Source organism: Acomys russatus, chromosome 5 (genome assembly GCF_903995435.1).
Source record: "Acomys russatus chromosome 5, mAcoRus1.1, whole genome shotgun sequence".
In the NCBI taxonomy this organism is placed as follows: domain Eukaryota; kingdom Metazoa; phylum Chordata; class Mammalia; order Rodentia; family Muridae; genus Acomys; species Acomys russatus.
The window spans coordinates 37705564-37726867 of NC_067141.1; the positions used below are offsets into that span (position 1 = coordinate 37705564).

Consider the following 21304-nt stretch of genomic DNA (forward strand, 5'->3'; position numbering starts at 1 on the left):
AATAGATGTTAACTAGAGAAGAGAAGCAGGCTTAGGCTTTCTGTGTTATGTACATATTCTGAGTCTAGGACCCAGAGCCCAGCGAAGGTGAGGTCAAAATGCAGCTTGGTTTCCCCCTGCCATTTTGTGTTGAGAATGGAAGGAGGCAGCATCCAACTGGCCAGAGTCTTGGTTAACATGCTGGTATTCTGGGTGAGGCTGGATGATAATTTAAACACCGAAGAATGCATAGTTCTCCATGTCAGCATTTTGGGAGTCTTTCTACTGGGGTATACAGATGGGAAGGGTGCAGAGAGTAGGAACTGTGTATTTCCATACTCAAATGTGCCTACAGTGTTGGCCGCTGGACAGAGAAGCTTTAATACAGTAGTCACAAAGCCAACCAGCTCCCTTCACTACAGAGTTCATGGCTTGCAGCTTCCTGATGGGCCCAGGAAGGCCACTTTGGATCCTGGGCTTCCATTGGGGGTAGGACTTGAGAACTTTGCAAATGTGGTTAGAGTGGGACAGGGCAGAGATGAAGGGATGGCAGCAAATGCGAAGGTGTAGTCATTTCTTGACTACACATTGTTAAGTTGAACTAATGCCTTTTGCAGCAATGTATTGGTTATATTAAAACCTGACCTGAACCTCTTGTATGTGGCAAACTTACTTGTGAAGAGTGTCTGAGAGTTATACAGACTCCCCGAGAGGCAAACAGATAGAGGGGCCATGACTAGCTAATAAAGATAATCAATTTCCAAGATGGCTGGCTTCTTCACTATTCGTTGGACCTGATATAAAAGTCTGGCAGCTGACAAATGCTTTTTTTTTTCCTGCTGGTGTGGCCTCTGATGGTGGACTGGCTCAACAAGTTCAAGGCTGGGTCAGAACATGTGTATACCACAGTTGCTGGCCAATCAGCCATCTTACCTTTCTTCAAATTGACCAATCCTGAATTAGAGAAGAGCCTTCAAAGACTTTAACCATGCCAACCCTTAAGGAGAAGCTGCTCTTTGGTTTCTCAAATCTTCCCTCTGCTCTGCAGATGGTCTTTTTCTCTGTGCCTCACCCCTAATAAAAGCTATTCCCAAAGCACTGATTCTGTCTGCTCCTGTTTGCTGTCTTTGGGATTTCTCAAGCTGGTACCTGTCCTGCTTGACACGTTCCCTGCCTTTTAATTCTTTAACTGGCAGAGAAAAAGACCTGATCACAACCCCTGAACCTGACGGAGAGCCCTGGACAGTAACAGTCATAGGACAATTCTACTTCTGTCTGCTCCAGGAACTCAATCCTGACCAGTCCATCCTAAACATAACTAAGTGACCCACCTACAAGTATGTGACTTATTTAAATGTTATTATTGAGACCATCAGTTTGCCATCTCAATTAGTTTGGAGTCTATATGCTCCAGTGTCCTGATGAGTAAGCAGGACAACACATATACCCCTGCTCTGGAGTCTTTCTCAGACTCAGGAGAGGCTATGTGCCCATTAGGATATATGTGTTATATTCTTAGTGTGTGTTGCAGTGGTCACTAACATCAAATCCAGTTGTGTTCATATCGGGACTCTATGGTTGTAGAAGCTCCCTCTAATGCTTTATGTATTCTCTGATGTTTTAATCTGGCTGGAACTCCCTTTGCTGCTTTAGCTGATTTCTCATTCATTTCTCTGCACAAATGCCAAGCAATGAACCACCAGGCAAGTGACGGCATCTCAAGCAAGGTCCACAAGAATATACACCCACTGCTTGTTTTAGCTTGTTTCTCAGTGCCAAGTCTCACAGTTTTCTGTTGGACAAACTCATCCGCTAGGTGTTCAGGGTTAGCTACTGGCAAATTCATATAGGATGTCAGCAAGTGAAGCTTTCCTTTTCCTTTTCACAGCTTTTACACTCACTATATCCTTGCACACACACACACACACACACACACACACACACACACACACACACACACACACACACCACTTATCTATGCAGAATTGACTCAGCTACTGCCCCAACACTGAGGACTAGATAGCTACAGCTATGCCAAGTTTTAATAGGCAATTTTTGGTATGTACTTGCTAAAAATGAGATTTAAGATACATCACTGTCCGAATGTCATGGGTTCTGTATGCCATTTTCTTCTCCTTCCTGCTCATTTCTGCCTCTCTTCCCATTTTCCTATTGTACTTAGATGCTTCCTTCATATCCACTGTCCCTTCACATTCTGCTTCTATGCGGATGAGAGAACTTACTCATCCACTAAGCCTTTCAGAGATATTTACACATAGGTATGAAGAGATCAAGTAAACAGGAACTTAGGTTAATTTAATAGAAAAAATAAAATATGGAATAACATTGATTTTGGCCAGTATCAATTACAACTGTTCTATATTTTACAAAAAAACAACTGAACATTTTACACATGTACAGTATTTTTCAGTAAAGTGGATTTGGATTTAACAACAGGTCACTATTAATTAGTGAATTAAAGATCAAAAGACAAAAAGAAAACAGAAAATAGGACTTCTGTCTCCAGAGGGTAAGAGCATTTGTCACGTCTCCAAACTTTGTGCTATCCATTACATATACTCATTATGAATATATATATTTATACATAATATATAACATTAACGTAAACTTTGAAAGCATTATGTTCTAGTTAATAATGTCATGGAGATAAATGAGGCAGTAAAACACTGGTAGTTAAATCGGTACTTCTGTGCTGTGCACCTGCATGGTCAGTGGAAAACGGAACGCATGGCAGTGGGCCCCAGTGAATTTGCTGTCATAGTGTTGGCTAATTGTCTAAGGACAATGACATCAGTTTCATTTTATTTATTTTCATTGTGACCTTGTGCCGGTAATAGTATAGACTTGCCCAATCCACTGGATTTCTTTGCAGGCAAATGTAGTCTTTGCAATCTGCCTGGCTTGTATTTGCATCTGTTCATTTAAAGTCTGTGCATTTGAATGCTAGAAGAGCCGTCTGTGACAGGGATTCCCTTTGCTCTTTGTGTCAGAAGAGCCTACAGTGCTCTAAAGAGGAAAAGTTGCCCAGAATAACCTGCCAGTTCCTTAGGTACTAATGAATCACGTGACTCACTAACATTACAATGCCATTAAAAGGCTCATTATCTACCTGCAGCTAGAAGCGAGCTTTGCTGTCTAGGGATGTCTTCAGGGAAGGCTGTTTCCTTCTTGTTTGTGTGAACGAGGCCTTTAGCATCCACACCTCAGCTCCTTCCCACGATTGCCTCTGTCTTCTTAGCAGTGAAGCCACAGCATCTGAGAAGTGCAGCTTTCCAAAGCTTAGAGCCTGGGGATGACTGCCCATGCCCCAAGTTACTGAGGTCACCATGGAGATTTGATAGGAAAAATGAAGGAGTGAGATTATCAGTTACTCTCTGAGGAACTGCAAAAAGATTGGTCAGGTTTCAGCATTTTCAACCATAGATTCAAAGTAGTTTCTCTATAGTTCAGTATTCTAGATGCCACTAAATGTTTATGGAATCAGAGAAAAAAAAAATCAGTGAATACATTTTGAGTCAGACAGACAGACAGACAGACCAACTCCTGTTCAGTGACATTCAGTGGACAGGTGCACAAGAACATGGCCCTAGTTATAGAAGGACAGGGGAGTGAGAGAATACAGAACCAGGAGGGGGGGTACAGTCATGCCACCCACATTCAATTTCCAGTTTTATTGTCTTACAATGACAGGATGAGACAACTAGTATTAAGCACCATTGAGAAACACTGCCCCACCAGTATAATAAGCATGAGCTTAAATATTATTTAAATAAATTCCATTTCTTAAAAAATACAGGACCTCTTAGAAACTTTTGACCACAGGGAGAAATCTCCTGCATCATAACCCGAATGCTTCCCACCATGACAAATGTAATTTCTAGTGACAGTTGAAAACAAATGCTATGGGCGGAATGGCTAGATTAGCACCAAGAGGTTGTACAGGGCCTACAGAGTGACTCTCTAGGCTTCAGGGGACCCGGGTCAGCCTCAGCTCTTCTGGGTATCACATGCTTCTACCACCAATTTGACTCTACAAAACAATCCATTTTACGAGCTGTGTAAAACATAACCCAATTGACAGTGTTTGAAAAGCCAGTGGCAGAATGTCTACCTGATGAAGCCAGCAGAACGGACTTATCATGTAAGAAAAGTGCAAAAAAACCAGAACGCATGTGTGCAAAGCTATCACCGTGGACCCGTGAAACGCTAAGACGAGGGCACTGAACACACTCTGCGGGATGTCCTCAGTACCCCAAGGTCCAGCTTCCTGTTCTTGCCCCTGGCTGCAGACTCAAGCCAGAAAAATGACTGATGCAAAAGCTTTCTGTTCATTCTGACCTATGTGTGTGCTCTTGTGATGTTTTTTTTTGAAAAAAATTTTCTTTAAGCATTTAAAGGAGAAACAAGTAAGTGAATGAAAAGGAATAAAATGGACCTTCAAACCAGGGCAGGAAATCAAATCATTACTTTAACGTCAAATTTTGGCATCAAATACTTTGGTTATACAATACTGTCTCTGTTATTCTGGCTGTTTAACACTAAACATCCAGTTATAAAAGGTAGGCTTGTTGTAGGTTTAATTTTTTTTTTTTCTATTGAAGTTCTGACAAAACAGTTCACCATCTCCCTGCACAAACTTGAGAGAGAGAGAGAAAAAAAAAATGATAGCAAGAAAGAAAGAGGTGGTTTGCATTTTTTTTTGGCTTTTTTTTTTCTCTTTAATAATATGGAATGATCTATAAGTCTACACGAACAAGGACCTAAGGAGGCTTCTCAGCCTTGGAAAGTACACGTTTTGCAGCACAGTTGTTGTAGAACTTTCCGCTGACAAAGATTGTTCTTTTTCACAAGCATACAGAAGCCTCCTTCCGCCCAGGACTCTTCCGTTGCTTTTCCGGAAGTCAGCGAGAGAGAGGGGGAGTGGAGCAGCAGGACACACCGAGGGAGGTTTTGATTGGCCAAAGAGGTAGATTTGGGGGTTGGCAAGAGGTCATTCAGGAGCAGGCAACAAGGAGGGAATTTGGTCCACCCAAAGTGATTTCAGTCAACAGCAGTGTTTTCAAGGAGAAATATTGCAGTCCAGCAGTAAATGAGATTGGTATCCATTTGTGAAAGGAAAAAGAGAGTAGAAAAAGAATAAATTAGAAATCAATAATATCACAAGCAAGAAACTTTTCTTCTCAGAATTATTGAGAGCAGAAAATATACAGTCATTTGTACCATATTTCATTGACTCCAAGACACAGTGAATCCAAGACACGAGGTTTAAGATTCACCGTTATTTCAGTATCACAGAGGGCCTAATGCTAACACTGTGATACCATATTCTCTTAGCAATTGGAACTTTAATTTTATTCTTATTAACAGTATATGATATGATGCTCTGCGTGTAGTTCTTTGACGTTCATTTGAACTGTTTTTTAAATGACACGCGAGAACCAGGAGCCACAGGCTTTATTCACTGAATGCATATTTCTTTGCCCAAGTCTCAGATGGAGGTATGAAATGTACATCTCATCAACCCGATGGTCAAAATCAACAGTGAGTCGTCATGTGTCAACAGACATATCTGATTTCAGCAATGGTACAATTGTCTTAGAATCATGGAAATATGAAGTTGAAAAGGAGCAAACACTACTCCTTTAGAGCATTGATCATGTGACCGAAGGCTCAAAGGACCTCATTCTTCAAGAGGACTGAAAGTGGCCTCATTGTAGACTATGGCTCTTCATTTTCCACTCCAGCCCACAATGCTGACACTTCCCTTTGACCAAGTTGCCATTTGGTACAACTTAGGGCATGCTCAGCATGGCTTACCAAGGTGGTTAGGGCTTCACTGGTACCATGTGTGAGACGTGAAAACTTCAAAGTAGATGCCCTGTGATTGTCAATCACTTAATTCTTCCTTAGTAATCTCTGTACTGACTTAAAAAGTTCTGGTTTTATTCCGATATAGAAGGCATGTTGTGGCAACTGATAGCGGATACTTAGATGGCCCTGGTGCCCTCACTCTGGGCTTCTTACCCCTAAGTGGTGCACTGAGAATCAGCCCTGGCAAAATCTAGAAGTGCAGAGTGGGGTGGGCCTTCCCTATCTGTTCATCAGAAGCATGATGAAGACGAAGCCACCCAGATGCTTCAAGGAAATAAGCTTAGAAATGACTGTGTATCAGTGTCCTCATGTGCTCCCTTCCTGCTGTGCCCTTTTGAGGTCCTTAATAGTGAGTTGTGGAATAACAACACAGTACCTTCTGGTCTGGAGTGGAGATCTGAATACAGCATACAGACTCCTAACTCCACATTCTACCAAGCTGCCCTTCCCTAGGGTTGCAGCTCGGTGACCAAAGCTATTCCAAATGCAGTCTCCAAAGAGATGTTGAATTATAGTTCAAATAGGATTGATATCTTGATTGAGACTGACTTGGTGTGCAAAGTTTAGGTACAATGTTTAGGGTCCCCTCAGCATGAATTATGTAGGAAAAAAAAAAACCTAATGTTGGCATTGGAATAGTTGAAATGTGGAGCCAGAGAGTCCAAGGAAATGAGAGAAACTGGCATTTTCCAAGCTGGTAGAGGAAATATGGTCCCTTAAACTGGGCTGCAAATTAGAAACACTTAAAAGTTGCGAAAACCATCCATGTCATACTATACCCTGCACAATTCAAACAGAATCTCTGGGGATTGTGTGGGTCCTAGAATTTGGATAAAAACCATTAATGGCAAGAAACACAGATTGGCCCAACACTTGAAAGTCTCAGGTTGTAGGTTTGGCATTTCACTTCTTACCAGCACATGTCAGGTTTTCTTACTGGAAGACTGAAATATTAATTCCTAGCCTTATATGCTTCATGAACATTCTTATACCATTTGATTAGGACTTTAATTCAAAATAATAAAAAATTCCAAGTAATTGGAGAGTGGTAAGTATTAGGAACATTTGCATGAGTAAATACTATGCTATTATTAAAATGAAGGTGTCCGAGAATTCTTAAAACATAGGACTCATGAGGATATTTGTGCAAAATGCTTAGTGATCAAGGCAGGGGTGCATAGAGCTCAAAAAATCTGGAAAAAGTCCCCATGACAACAAAACTGGAAAGAAACAATTCAAAAGCAACCAACCAGAAAAGGCCACATGTTATATGACTATAAGATGTTTTGCAACAAAGAAAAACTCTATGGAGACAGTATATACATATAAAAAAGTCAGGGATTCCAGTCACTGGGGAAAGACGGGATGATAAATGGCAGAACACAGGGGATTTTTAGGGCAGCGAAACCATCTTGTATGATGTGATAATGGAACATGCATGTCATGTATGCTTGCTCACACACAATAAATGTGTAGTGTCAAGACATATGCTAATGTAGGCTATGGACTTGGATGATAATGATGTGTCATTGTGGGCTCATGAGCTGTGGAAAATGTAACATCGTGGCATGGTCTGTTGATAGTGCAGAAGGCTATGCATGTATGTGGGCTTGTAGTGTATGCTCAGTTTTCCTATGAAGGGAAAGCTGCTCTGAAAAATACTGTTTATTTATTAAAGCAATTAACTGGAACCATCTTAGGATTGCAGGTGACTTATTTCTTCTCGTACTTAAAAAAATTAAAAAAGAAAAAAAGAAAGAGAAACCAAATGGGATGTGGTGGTCCATGCTTATAACAGTGGACAGTGAGTGTGAGTCCAGCCTGAGCTACCAGTAAGATTCTGTAGTTAAGCAACGATAACAAGACAACATGAAGCAACATGACCCATTAAGGGTGTAAGTTCAGAGTGAGTGAATGTCAACACGATGCCGAGCGTATCCTATTCGGAAACACACTAGGCTGTAAGGTGGAAAGATCACAGATCCAATCACGTAGCTGTACTCACCATCCTTGCAGATGGCTCCCATTTGACATGTTCCCAAGTCTAAAAGGTATCCACTGGGGCAGCTGGAGCAGTTCTTGAATCCTGGGCCATTGCATGTCAAACAGCTGTTATCACATCTATGGGCAGAACGCATAATTACTGAATCTCTTACCCATCCACAAGAGGGAAGGTATAGTCACCATCAATGTCTTAAAAAACAAAACAAAACAAAACAAAACAAAACAACAGAATTGAGGAAGACACTCGATGTTGACCTCTAGTCTCCATGCACCTACTACAAACATGCACACACAAAAATCTTTAAGGTGGTCCTGAAGCATTAAAAATATCAACCAACATGAACTAATTCTGCAGGTCAGTGTCCAAAGGCAAGTGACTGAACAGCACTTTATCATTAAAAATCCTAGGTTTTCTCATTGTTTAGGAAGGTGGTCCTACAAGGAACACAGATATGAAGTGCTAGGGTCAGAGCAGCTGGACTTACCTCTTGCAGGATTTATATCCATTCTCTGATGAGTGGTCCAAGTAATGGCTCACACTGCAGCTCTGCACACACCTTCCCTCTTCCATGACATAAGCCTCGGTGCAGTTAATGCACCCATCTGCTCCGGCCCCTACAGTGCAAGGCACATGCAAGAGACAGGAAATAAGGGAAGCCTCAGCAAAGGCTCAAATACAGAACCCTGTAGCAGGCTGAGAAAGCCACGCCCATCTGCCGCCATCTTAAGTCATAACTTTGCCATCTCTCTTACTTTCCTTCAGTGGGACTGGGAGGGGACTCCCGTGTTTTTTTGTTTTTTTTTTTTTTTTTAACTGAATCCATTTGCCAAGAATGTCTGTCCTTCTGAGAAAGAGATGCCACTCCAGTTTCTCAGTGAGGACAAGGTGCTGACAACAGGCTTTCGGTGACAACTGGTGGAGAAATGTGGCCCTACACACTTACTTGAAGCGTACTGACTGCTGCATGAAAGATGGCTAGAGTCAAATAAAACCAACACCACAGGCAGGAGGGGAAGGGGCAGAAGGTAGTAGAAGAAGGTACCAGTGCAGGTGGCACAGAAACGGTGGCAGGGCTGGCAATCATGACCATTGAAGAACTGTCCATCGTCGCAGGTGACAGAACAGTGCGATCCCTGAAGGCTGGGAGACACATGAACAAGCTATAAGCGGATGGCTGTCAAGGTGGCAATGATACACTGACTCTACAGGTAACAAATACAGTCCCCTCAGAGAGCAGAGCTTTGGTAAGGCTGCAAGACAAGGAACCTGGCCCTAGACTTCTCTTGGTACTCGTAATAAGAACTGCAGCGCTCATAAGCCTATGGGGCATATCTCCTGAATCTGTCATCCAGTCCGGCATACTTAAACTTTATTCAACACCTAACAGAGTCTTAAAAAGTATTGGCAAGGGGCTAGAAAGATGGCTCAGTGGTAAAGAGCACTCACTACTCTGGCAGAGGACCTGGTTTGGGTTCCCAGCACCCACAAGACTGATCTGATGCCTTCTTCTAGCCTCTGTGGGTATTATGTGCATGTATGTATATGTATATATATATATGTATGTGTGTGTACATGCAGGCAAAACACTCAAACACATTAAAAAAATAAAAATAAAAACTCCAACGAAACAATTCTACGGTGTAAATATCCTACTGTACCTTTGTTACTTTTGTTGTTGTTGTTTTGGTTTGGCTTTTGTTTTTTCAAGACAGAGTTTCTCTGTGTAGCTCTGGCTGTCCTGGAACTTGATTTGTAGTCCAGGCTAGCCCTGAAGTCACACAGTTCTGCCTGCCTCTGCCTCTCAAGTGCTGGGATTAAAGGTGTGTGCCACCAGGCTAAAGACTTGTTTTTATCAGGTAGTTGTAAGCAAGCTGATGAGGGTTCTGGGATAGAACTCAGGTTCTCAGGAAGAGAAGTGTGTACTCTTAAGCATGAAGCCCTCGCTCCAGTACTCTTTGCTATTTTTTTTTTTTTTACTAGCTTATTTACTTAAGCTACTCTAATAAGTAATTAAGCAAAATGCAACTCTGTAAACATCATGACTTTTCTTTGCTTTATAATTTTAAAAAGTTTTTTTCTAGATGTGTTTCTACAATAGTAAGTGGTTTGTTGAAATTTCTACTTCTCTAGCTACTACTGTGGGAAATATCTGAGTTTCTAAAATAAAAAATGAGAATGTAAAAAAATTCATTCAAATTTCTGTTAGCTATGACATTTCTCATATACACAGTTTAATTGACTGATTAACTAATTAAGTTTTGGGACAGGCTCTTATGTTACCTACCATGGCTTTGAACTCACTAGCTATGTAACTGAGGATGACTTTCTGGCTTCCATATCCCACATACTAAGATTACCGGTGCATATCACCATGCCAAGCTTAAAGCTTTATTCTTTTTAAAAAATATTTTATTAATTTATTCATATTATAACTCAGTTGTTATCCCATCCCTTGTACCCTCCCATTCCTCCCTCCCTCCCGCTTTCCCCCTACTCCCCTCCCCTATGTCTGTGACTGAGGGGACCTCCTCCCCCTGTATGTGCTCATAGGGTATCAAGTCTCTTCTTGGTAGCCTGCTATCCTTCCTCTGAGTGCCACCATCTTAAACTTAAAAACATACACAGAATTTATATTATTTCATATAAAATGTTACTGACTGGCAGCAGGAAGAAAGTGGGTGCGATCTTGTTATCAAGCGGATTATACTGGAGCATGATGAAATGGCTTCTACTTTCTTAGTCTCTGTGCTGACCCAACGTGATCCTAGCTCACTGCTTGTATATGGGTTATATTAAATTTGAAAACTGAAACTTACTTTGCCCCCTCTTCATTCAAGAGACTGGGAAAGTACAAAAATAAAGATTCATAAATACTCCTGTTAGCACTTCAATTAATTTTCTCCCTGCTATTTAGGCAAGGATATTTCCTCCTATTTGCTCTTCGCCACTATTTTAAAATTCACCGGCCTTCTGAGGCCAAACGGTCAGTCCAGAAACACCTAGGAAGGAGCCTCAACATGATGAAGGACAGCTTCCCCCAAAGTATGTGTCATTCTTGGAGCTTGCTGGCCTGCTGCCAACAAAGATCTCTCTCCCTTCCTCTAGCTCTAGGAAAAGCCTAGTGCGACAAAATAAGCCTTTTGTGGGATGACATAAGGACCACTCCAAAAGTGTACCACAGCCTTAGAAAAGATGCCTTTACCCTCTAAGAAAGGACAGGTGTTCTGAGGTTTGGCTTCCATTCAGTGTGAGACAGAGGCTGCACTGTGAGGGAATGGATGAAGGAAGCTGAGGGCACAGAGAGCAGTTGCTGAACTCTGAAGCCGTTGGCTGCTCCCCAAACATACTCATCCCTCACCCTGAGGCTCACCAGCCCAGCTCAGGACTGCCTCCTTTCCTTCTTGCTTAACCTAGCTAGGTCAGGCCTATGTGGGCCACTTAGCTACCGAGTCCCTGAGATGAGGCTAGTGCTGAGAAGACACTGAATTTCTAATTTTTATTCCATTTTAATTAATTTATGTCTATATTTGAAAAAAATACTAGATTCAGTTATTGGCAAACTTCTCAGCACATTTGGAATAGAATGGCTTTATAAAATTTGCTCTCTCAACTAGGTTAAAACATCTTAATATAGATATTTCTCATAAAAATTATTATCAAGTCTTAAGACATATGTTAAGACCATAAATACCACACTTCAAAGACCTAATAAAACAATAAAGAATGTAAAGTAACTCACTAATAGTTTTATGTTGGCCACATATTGTAATGATATATTTTGGATATATTGGGCTAAGTAAAATATTTTATTAAAATCATTTCCCTTATAGCTTTTTTTATACCACTTTTAATATGGCTACTGGTTCATTTAAAATTACACACATGGCTCCCATATTTCTGCTGTGTGTTCTCCTTTAACTTGCTCCATAAAATGTTCTCTAAGAAATAAAGAAATAAGCTCAGCAGTCTTTTATTTCCCATGGACTAATTATGTGCCAGATGCAAGTAGTTCATAAATGTTAGCAGACTATCATGGTTCAGCAAGGTGGGTCTTGTCCTCGCCACTCTGTCATGAGGATAATGCATGACAACAGTGGTCAAGCGACTCTCCCACAACCACAACTGAAAACCAGCGGAAGGGGACTTCTACCTCACCATTTCATTGTTCCTTTAAGACGAATTAAGTGCAGGCAGGAGAGATGGCTCAGTGGTTACTGGCACTGGCTTCTCTTCTAGAGGACCCAGATTTGATTCCCAGAACCCAGACGGAAGCTCACAACCATCTATCACTCAGGCTCAGGGGCATCTAGTGCCCTCTTCTGATCTCCGCGGGCATTAGTCACATACATGGTGAACAGATATACACACAGGGAAAGCATGCATACGCAGAAAATTTAAAATATGCACTCTAGAAAACAAAGAACAATGACAGTAAGTGTAATCAATAAGTGTAAATAGTGGCCCAATACTGACCAGTGTCAAGGACACCTGCCTGCCGACTGACTACACTTTGCTACTTCACTTTGGATAAAAGATGGAAAGAATGAAATGTCACTACCTAATGTCATGTCACTATCTAAAAGGAATGTCCTTTACAATTCTATACAAAGCCAGAGCCCTGCATGCGACTTGTCATAGAAGCATTTGACCTCTTCGCCAGGAAAGAGGCTCCATGTTCATTTGTGCTGCATACTTCTAACTTACAGTCTACCAAATATCAGCTTTGGCAAGGAACAAGTCATCAATCTGAGGAAAACTATCTCCTGGTGCTAACTCTGTGTGCATACCTCAGTCTAATGGAGCTGGACCTGAAGTACTTAAGATAAGCAAATGACTGGTTTATATAGGGAAAATAAAGATAAGGGAATAACTTTCCACCATTGAGAATTTTTTCAGGAAGATTAAACAGCATTTACAGGCACCATCTGTCCAGTCATTTTCCACTAGCACAGTGCAAGTCAAAGCGTATAAAGAATGCTTCTCAAATGGTCATTTTTACTTATATCTGAATCATTTTTCTTTTTAAAAAATCACTTTAATTTTTTTTATAGATTTCTGTGTGTGTGTGTGTGTGTGTGTGTGTGTGTGTGTGTGTTTGAGTGTTTTGACTGTGGAGGTCACAGGAGGGCACTAGATCTCCTAGAACTGGAGCTACACATAGTTGTGAGCCACCACATGGGTGCTGGGGATTGGTCCCCAGGTCCACTGCAAGAACAGCAAGTGCTTTTAAACTGTGGAAGCATCTCTCGACCCACTGAATCATCTTTATAGGGAATCTCTTTGGATTCTAATCCTGCCTTAGCCACATCTAATCGTAGAGATCATGCAAATAACAGGGAAGTGCTTCAGTTTGAATTACAGGAAGAGCTGTTTGTTCACAAGTTGACACTTATGTCTTCCACTCCGCTTGCTCTGCAAGTCTTCCTGGATGAGAGCATCTCTCGCTGGCCCTCACTCTCTTACCTTAGCCCGCCCTTGCACTCTGTGCAGTTGTGAAATCCAGTGCATGTCTTACAGTTCTCACTGCATTTCCCACAAATATTTTTCTCTGTTAAGAAGAAAAAAAAAAAAAAAAAAAAAAAAAAAAAAAAAAAAAGAGAGAAAGAAAAGAAACACAGTTATGCACCAGTCAACTGGATTCCATAAGAGAATGGCGATGTTACAGTGTTCACTAATGTGCTTTGCAGGGCTCACAGGCTCATCTGGAAAGTTACATTGAAAAGTTAATGGCTGTTGATTGTATGAACTGTTATGCCAGGAAGCACCACGCACCTGCTTGGCACAATGCAGACAGACTACAGAAACTGAAAAAAAAAAAAGAAAGGCTTATAGTTTTTACTCCTTTCATATCTCTTTCCAAAGCAGGGTCTTCTAACTTCTAAAACAGGAGACTGCACTCATGATGCCAGGACGATACTGCAAAGCAAGCACAGACGGCGCTGCTGTAGATACAGGTGCTGGACCTGCATGCCTGAAGTGTTCAGGACCCTCTGATGAGCTGGGGCAGAAAAGGGAAAGGAGACTGAAGATTGCAAGGTAAGGGCTTCATGCGTCATCTCTAACAGTATCTCGTGCTTGACAGCTGCTGTGCAATGGATGTAAAAATGATTATTGTTCCAGCAACATCTGTATTCTGTAGAAGCGTATTAGTTTGAATGGATACTCCGTAAGCTTTCCTATTCAATAACACATCCGGATTCACACTGCAAAAACACAGTGAAACATGATGGCTCTATCATGAAAAGTAGAGTGGTTTGGCATATTAATTAACAAAGGCCTTTTACCTTGGTCAAATTTTTGCTGGAAACTGAGTACCTGCTCTGATATGCCTGTGGGTAATAAGAACACATGTAGACATGGGACCAAATTACGTTACAGGCTTCTCTCCTCTCTGATCTTTAAGTGTTGATGTTGATCAAAGTTCCATGGAGATGGATTCCTAGATGGACCTACTGGGAATTCTGCATCTTTCAACAAGAAATGCAAAGCCCTCACTAGTGTTCTAGCAGCTACATACTGCGTCCCTCACTGTGACATTAAGAATACAGGTTCCGGCCTTGGACCTGAAGTCATGGGACCTGGATTTGCATTCTGCTTTCAGCTCTTCTAGTGGGCAAGATCAGTATCTCTAGACTCTGACCTCTTGAGTGAAGATTAGACGGAGCTCTACCTCTTAGCTTATCTTGGCAACTTAATGGGGTTATTCGAGGGGAAAAGATCAACTATAAGCCACCGTGAATGTGTTTGCAGTAACTATTAGTAGCCACTGTGCTATACATCAATGAAAGTAAGAACTTCCACAGAATCCATCTTTATTACTCCAAAGGGTGGAACGAGGGTCTGATCTACTAGAGAAATGCCTACTTTTGAATAGAGGCACAACTCTTAAAAAAATTATTTATTTACTTATTTAGTCTGTATGTCTGTGTATGTGTGTGTGTGTGTGTGTGTGTGTGTGTGTGTGTGTGTGTGTATCAGAGAGAAGGGGGTGAGTACAGGCACACACATGGAGGTCAAGGATAGTCTTTGGAAGTCCAAATTACATTCCACTCTGAGTCTGGGCACTGAGCTCAGGCAGTAAGGTTTGTGTGGCAAGCACTTTGCCTGCTGACCCATCTTGCAGCCCGAGAATTCCAATTCTTTTTTAAAATTTAATTAATTTATTCAGATTACATCTAATTTGTTATCCCATCACTTGTATCCTCCCGTTCCCCCCTCCCTCCCACTCTCACCCTATTCCCCTCCCCCTAGGTCTATGACCGAGAGGGACCTTCTCCCCCACTATATGGTCATAGGTTATCAAGTCTCATCTTGGTGGCCTGCATTTTCAGAGGCAAGCTTTCTTGTCTGGTCTTTAAAGAGATAACTTCTCAGATTGTGCATTGACATGACATTTCAGTGCGGTCATAGACTATGGTGTGAGACAAATTATCTAGAGCTAAGAAACAAAGTCAAAGATACACAAATCCCTGGGAGGGCTGTGCTGAAGCACTGACTGAAGAAAGACTAGTTTCCTTGTGTCTTGCCCATTTGTTAATTATCTCAATAAGGGCCAGTCTCCGGGATTCCCATACCTACCAGTATTGCCATGTCTAACTTGGTTTCATCTCTAACTCAACAAAAGGACATTTCTTTTTTCCTATTCCCCTTCTCTCTTTCTTCCTTCCTTCCCTCTTTCCTTTCTTTCTTCTTCCCTCCCTATTATCTTTCTTTCAAATAATGTATCTATCTCTGTGTTGGTACATGCATGGAATGCAGGTATCCTCAAAGGCCAGAAAAGGGTGTTGGATCCCCAGACATTGGAGCTACATTTGGGTGTGAGCTGTTGGGAATGTCACTCAGGTCCCCTGGAGGACCTTACCTTCTTACCCACAACCTTAACCACTGAGCTATCTCACCAGCTTCATAAAAAGATTTTCTTTCCCCTTTCCTAGGGCACTATAGTGCTTGGTCATCTTACAATCCAGCCTCCTCTTGCTTGTTTCATTAATTGAATTTTCTCACTACCGAGTAAACTGTCTCTCTGACACATGGTTATTTTGCATTTATAGGACAGTCACATTTTTGAATCTTTCCAGAATCCTGCTTGGTTGATGGGCAGAAGTGAACAGGTCTCACTGCCATCCTCCCTATCATGTTTGCCCGCAGCTGGCTCCAGGAAACTTGGGTTTTGGGAGTGTTCCCATCTCTCTGATGAGATTCGCTAACACTGTGAAAACTACACAAGCAGCATGGTTTATGGTGTGTGCCAGGAAGGTAGCGTCTACCCGAGCAGTTCCTAGTAATAACTGCAGACGTGGCGTCTCTCCTGTAGTTCCCTTGTCGTTAGTATTTCATGCACGCTATCACAAACCATTGCTGGGGAACTCAAGGCATCTTGAGTGGGCACTCTGGGAAGCATGGTTCTAGATGCCTCTAGACTTCCCTGTTTCCCATTGCTGACTCGAATTTTCATACCCCTGCTTTAGTAAATCTCAGCTGCAATTATATGTGCAGTGTTGTGAGTCCACTAGCAAATCTTTGGGGTGGGAGGGATTATGAGGGTCCTTTGCTACAGGTAATGACAGGCACCTCTACATAGACCTTTTAAAGTATCTCTTTAGTGAGCTGGTAGGTTCTGTTTGGCCCAGATTTCATGCATGGGGATACTCAAATGAAAACCTGTATCTTAAAAAAACCCAAATACTTGAAAACAACTCACTGATATCCTGGTATGACCCATCAGGGCACTGGGTAACACAGCTGCTGGTTTCTTCATTCAGGAAGTAGCCGTATTTACAGGACAGGCACTGATCACCATGGCTGCCAAAGCAGGAGTCACAGTTGGGTGCACACTTCCGGCACCTTTTCTTGTCAGCATGGTAGTGGCCAGGAGGGCAGCTGGAGACACAGATTCTGCATTGTGGTATTGAAAGAGAAATGGATATTTGTCAACACTCAGACCTCAGGATTCTTGCAGAAAAGCTGACAGCCGCTTGTGGCCTTAAGGTTAGTTTTCGACTGGGGTGACCTTAAGGTTTGTTATCAAATGGGATGCCAACACCGAACCAAAAGGACCACATTTGTCTGGTAAAGCTTCCTCCTGTGCAGGAAGTTGGATCAGCATCACGCACAGCGCTACAAAGTAAACAGGTATTTCATTTTCTACGATCTTCTAGTTAAGATCCAGCTCTAAAAAAGAAATCATAATTGGATTTTGAATCTCAAGAGCTAGCTTGGGGTGTTGAGTCTGAAGGAAAACAAACATGGGCCATAAAGGTCATTAAAATAAGGGGTTCCAAGATGCTCCAGCACACAACAAGAAAATTTGCTCAACCATGTTCATAGCAGCCTTATTCATAATAGCCAGAACATGGAAACAGCCTAAGTGTCCCTCAGTAGAAGAGTGGATAAAGAAACTGTGGTACATATACACTATGGAATACTACTCAGCTATTAAAAACAAGGAATTCCCGAAATTTGTGGATAAATGGATTGAGCTAGAAATGATTATAATGAGTGAGTTAACCCAGAAGCAGAAAGAATTAAATGGTATATACTCACTTATATCTGCATACTAGCCCAAGGGGCATGTCCCACAAAAGCCTTCACTTACCAGGAAACTGGGACAGAGGGGAAGGCATCCTATTGGGACTCTAAATGAGAGACGCATGGGAGAACAGCAAAATAAAAGGATCCAGAGGGTCCTAGAAATCTACAAGTAGAACAATATGATAGGCAGATTTGGGCCCAGGGGTCCCGCTCAAACTAAGGCACCAGCCAAGGATAATACAGGAGGTAAACTTTAAACCCCTTCCCAGATCTAGCCAATGGTCAGAATATTCTCCACAGTTGAGTGGAGAGTGTGATACGACTTTCTCACGTACTCTGGTGCCTCACATTTGACCATGTCCCCTGGAGGGGGAGACCTGGTGGCACTCAGAGGAAGGACAGCAGGTAGCCAAGAAGAGACTTGATACCCTATGAGAATATACAGGGGGAGGTAATCCCCCTCAGGAACAGTCATAGGGGAGGGGAATAATGGGAAAATGGGGGGGGGGGGAGGAATGGGAGGATACAAGGGATGGGATAAACATTGAGATGTAACAAGAATAAATTAATAAAAAAAAAAGAAAAAAAATAAGGGGTTCCTTGCACTTCTATGTGTACTTTGTCATATAACTTGTGTATATATGTGGTGTGTTCTTAGCTAAATGACTATATATATCATATATGTGTACATATATATACACATATACAAAATTATTCACACATAAACATATACATATATATGCTCACCAAAAACATTCTTTTTCTTTTAAAAAAATTGTTTTTTTTTTTTTTTCAAGACAGAGTTCTCTGTCCTAGCTGTCCTAGAATTCACTCTGTAGCCCAGGCTGGCCCTGAACTCAGAGATCTGCCTGCCTCTGTTTCTTGAGTGCTGGGATTAAAGGTGTGTGCCAGCACCACACAACTAAAATTTTCTGTTTAAAAAAGCCAACTTCCTTAATTTCCTATAATAGAAGACAGGGTTTTACTTATTTCTTTAAATATTTTTTTGAGCACCAGTTAACTATCAGGCATTTGGATTAGTGTGACAGATAACACCAGCACCGAGTCAGCAGAGAACCTATCTTCTTGAGACATTTAAACTCTAGTATGCGTTTCAACAGGAATGTGAGCTTGGCTGTGTCCATTTCAGTGCCTGAACATTGGTCCTAGAACACAGTTTTGCCTGAAAGAGGATGGAGAAGTTGGGCTGGGAGGGCAAGGACATGGGTTGGTTGGATGGGCTTTGTGTGGGCCAGCACAGCCTGTAGCTTGAATCCACCGGAACATATTTATATAGCTAGACAGAAGCCAGGGGCTAAGAGGCACAGGCTCTATCTCAGTGTCTAAAGTGAAAGAGTAAGAACAGAGACCAGCATGAACAGTCTGGCATTCTGGAGAATGTGAGAAGAAAATGTATGTCTGGCCCAGGCACTTGCATGTCCAGGAAGAACAAACACAACCAGTGCATCAAATACTAATGGGGTCAATAAAAAGGACACATAACTTCAGACAGGATGATTAAGTTCAACAGATATATTGTGCATCATGGTGGCTAGAGTTAATAGCAACATAATGTATATTTGAAAGCTGCTTTAAAAAGTCAATTGACAATATTCTCACTACAAAAGCAATACGTATGTTTGAGAATATAGATATTAAGCAGGTTGAGTCATTCTACAATGACCAGCACTCAACACCATGTGGTAGTCCATAAATATGTGTAATTTTTACTTGCTAATGGGAAAACAGAGAACTAGAGAAGACCAGCAAGCTAGCTGCACAGCTGGACCCACCTCATCATGCCTCCAAAGATGCAAAGGCGTTCATAGTTATATGGCATGCATCCTGCATTAATCCGGCTCGATTTGGAATCCCTAGGAGACAGTCTTGCTGATATGTCTACAAGGATATTCCCAGAGACTGAACTGAAGACCCATCCTAAATATGGACAGCACTATGCCACGGACGTGGGTCCCAGGAAAGGAGTAAGGAAGCTGAGCACCCACACTGCTCTGAGTCCGTGACTGAACATGGCTGGCTGCCGCATGCTCTCACCACCGTGCCTAGAGCACCATGAAGAATTGTATCTCCTCAGAGTTGATGTGAGTCAAAAGAAACCACTCTTTAATTTGTTATTCACAGGTATTTTTTTTTTTGTCCCAGCCAGAGAAAAGCAACTAATAGAAAAATTGGTATAACGAGTGGGTTATTTGCTGAGATTAACCTCACCACGTAGTATATAGGACTATAAGAGAGAAATGCGGAGGCATTTGAGCATTTGGAACTTCAGGCCACAGAAGCACTGAAATGCTCCAAGGAGGGTTTACGGGGCCACTCCCATCGGCATTTATCAGACCAGAATGCCCTCAGAATGCAGACAATGGAGGCTGGGTCCTGAGCTTTCAGAGAGGACTATGGACTCTCTGGTGACATGTGCTTTACATTACATTCTGTCCATGTACTGAACACTGATGTGAGGCTCAATTAAAAAGCTGTAGCTGTTTGGTGGAGAAAATTGTAACTTGCTCTTACAGTGTAATGGCTACACTGTGATATGGTCTACACTGCTTACTACTCTTAGTCAGGTCTACATTGAGAGACAGAGCTAAAAAAATGTGAAAAATGGGCCTGGGTACAGAAAGCAGAGGAAGAGAGTTTAAAACCATCACTAAGGACAGAGGTGTAATTGCTTGAGAGACCTCTGTCCTGAAAGAGAAACCTTATATTCCTTTCTGGAGCGACATGAAAGGTGCATTAGGGAAAGACCCCATTCTTATTTGTAAAAAATGCAAATCCAGTTGAAAGAAGGGAGACTGAACTTGGAGTGTTGTGGACATGATGCCCTGCTGAAAACAGCTTAGAGAATTGTTTTTATCCATGCTTAACTGCCAAGGCACAGAGGCCACTATAACTGTGTTCAAATTATATTTCAAACTCACAGTACAACGTGATAGCATCCTTCACAGTGTTGGGTTTTTTTTTTTTTTGAGGGGGGAGGGGAAAAGCTTTACTATGTCATGGAGGCTTGTATCAAGGTTGCAGAAAGCCACTAGGGACAGTCAGTGTGAGGCAATGTCAGATTCTCTGCAAGGAGGTTCTGAGAAGCACTGTGTAAAACTGAGAAAGTGAGGCCTAAGCTGCACTGGAGATCTTAGGATGTGGGGAATGCCCATGAAAGAAAGCCGTAGGCAATGAATGGATCCCAGGCTAAGAGATAGGAAACTTATATCGCAGGTGGCAACGTATCACAAGGAGAGGGGTTGGTATCGCCAAGGCTGTTGGAACTCAGACTGTGCCAAGGGACCCAGACACCAACCAGACAGACAGAGCTGCAAGGTTTGATATTTGTTCCACTGGGTTTTGATTTTGCTTTGGTCTGATCTTTCTTTGCTACACCCCAATTCTCCTATTTGAAATAGAGTGTACATTCTATGGTATCATATATTGGAAGTATGGTGTCTGGTTTTTTTTTTAATTTTAAGATTTTATTTTTGTATATACATTTATGTTATTACATGTAAGTAGAAAAATTACATACAGCAAGAAGAACCACGAAACAATCAGGGATCATATGAATGTTACATTCAAGGTGTTTTGGATAATTGCATTGGGCAACCTTGTAGAAAACATCTTTCCTATCTTGGTGAGTCTAAAATTCTGAATGGGAATCAACATCTATCATATCTCATCTCTGTCAACTCAAAACCTCTATCTAGACTTAAAAACATCTTAAGCCCCAAACAGCTAAGGTTAATTGTAAGACTAAACTATCTGGTCCTCAACTGTATCAGAGACTTGAGAAGGAATGAAAGTTAATTCCTTGAGTGAAGCAGAAGTGCAGGTTAGCAGCTTCTAAAATGAGAAGGAAAAGAAAAAAAAATATGACAGAAACAGTTT

The 21304-nt window shown here is 41.7% G+C and overlaps 1 protein-coding gene across 2 annotated transcripts in view; it reads right to left on the reverse strand.

The window, feature by feature from the left end:
• The window catches only part of Pcsk5 (proprotein convertase subtilisin/kexin type 5), a 426655-nt gene that overhangs the window by 128376 nt on the left and 276975 nt on the right, over nt 1-21304 (reverse strand). Inside the window, exons 16-21 of one of the 2 annotated variants that reach the window (XM_051146217.1) lie at nt 16578-16771; nt 13340-13424; nt 8919-9016; nt 8361-8490; nt 7877-7992; nt 4160-4889 (exon numbers count right to left, since the gene is read on the reverse strand). In XM_051146217.1, the coding sequence (XP_051002174.1) occupies nt 4774-4889; nt 7877-7992; nt 8361-8490; nt 8919-9016; nt 13340-13424; nt 16578-16771 (739 nt within the window). In that variant the 3' untranslated portion in view covers nt 4160-4773. Of the gene's footprint in view, nt 1-4159; nt 4890-7876; nt 7993-8360; nt 8491-8918; nt 9017-13339; nt 13425-16577; nt 16772-21304 lie in introns of those variants that run through there. The other variant, XM_051146218.1, reaches the window with a different exon arrangement.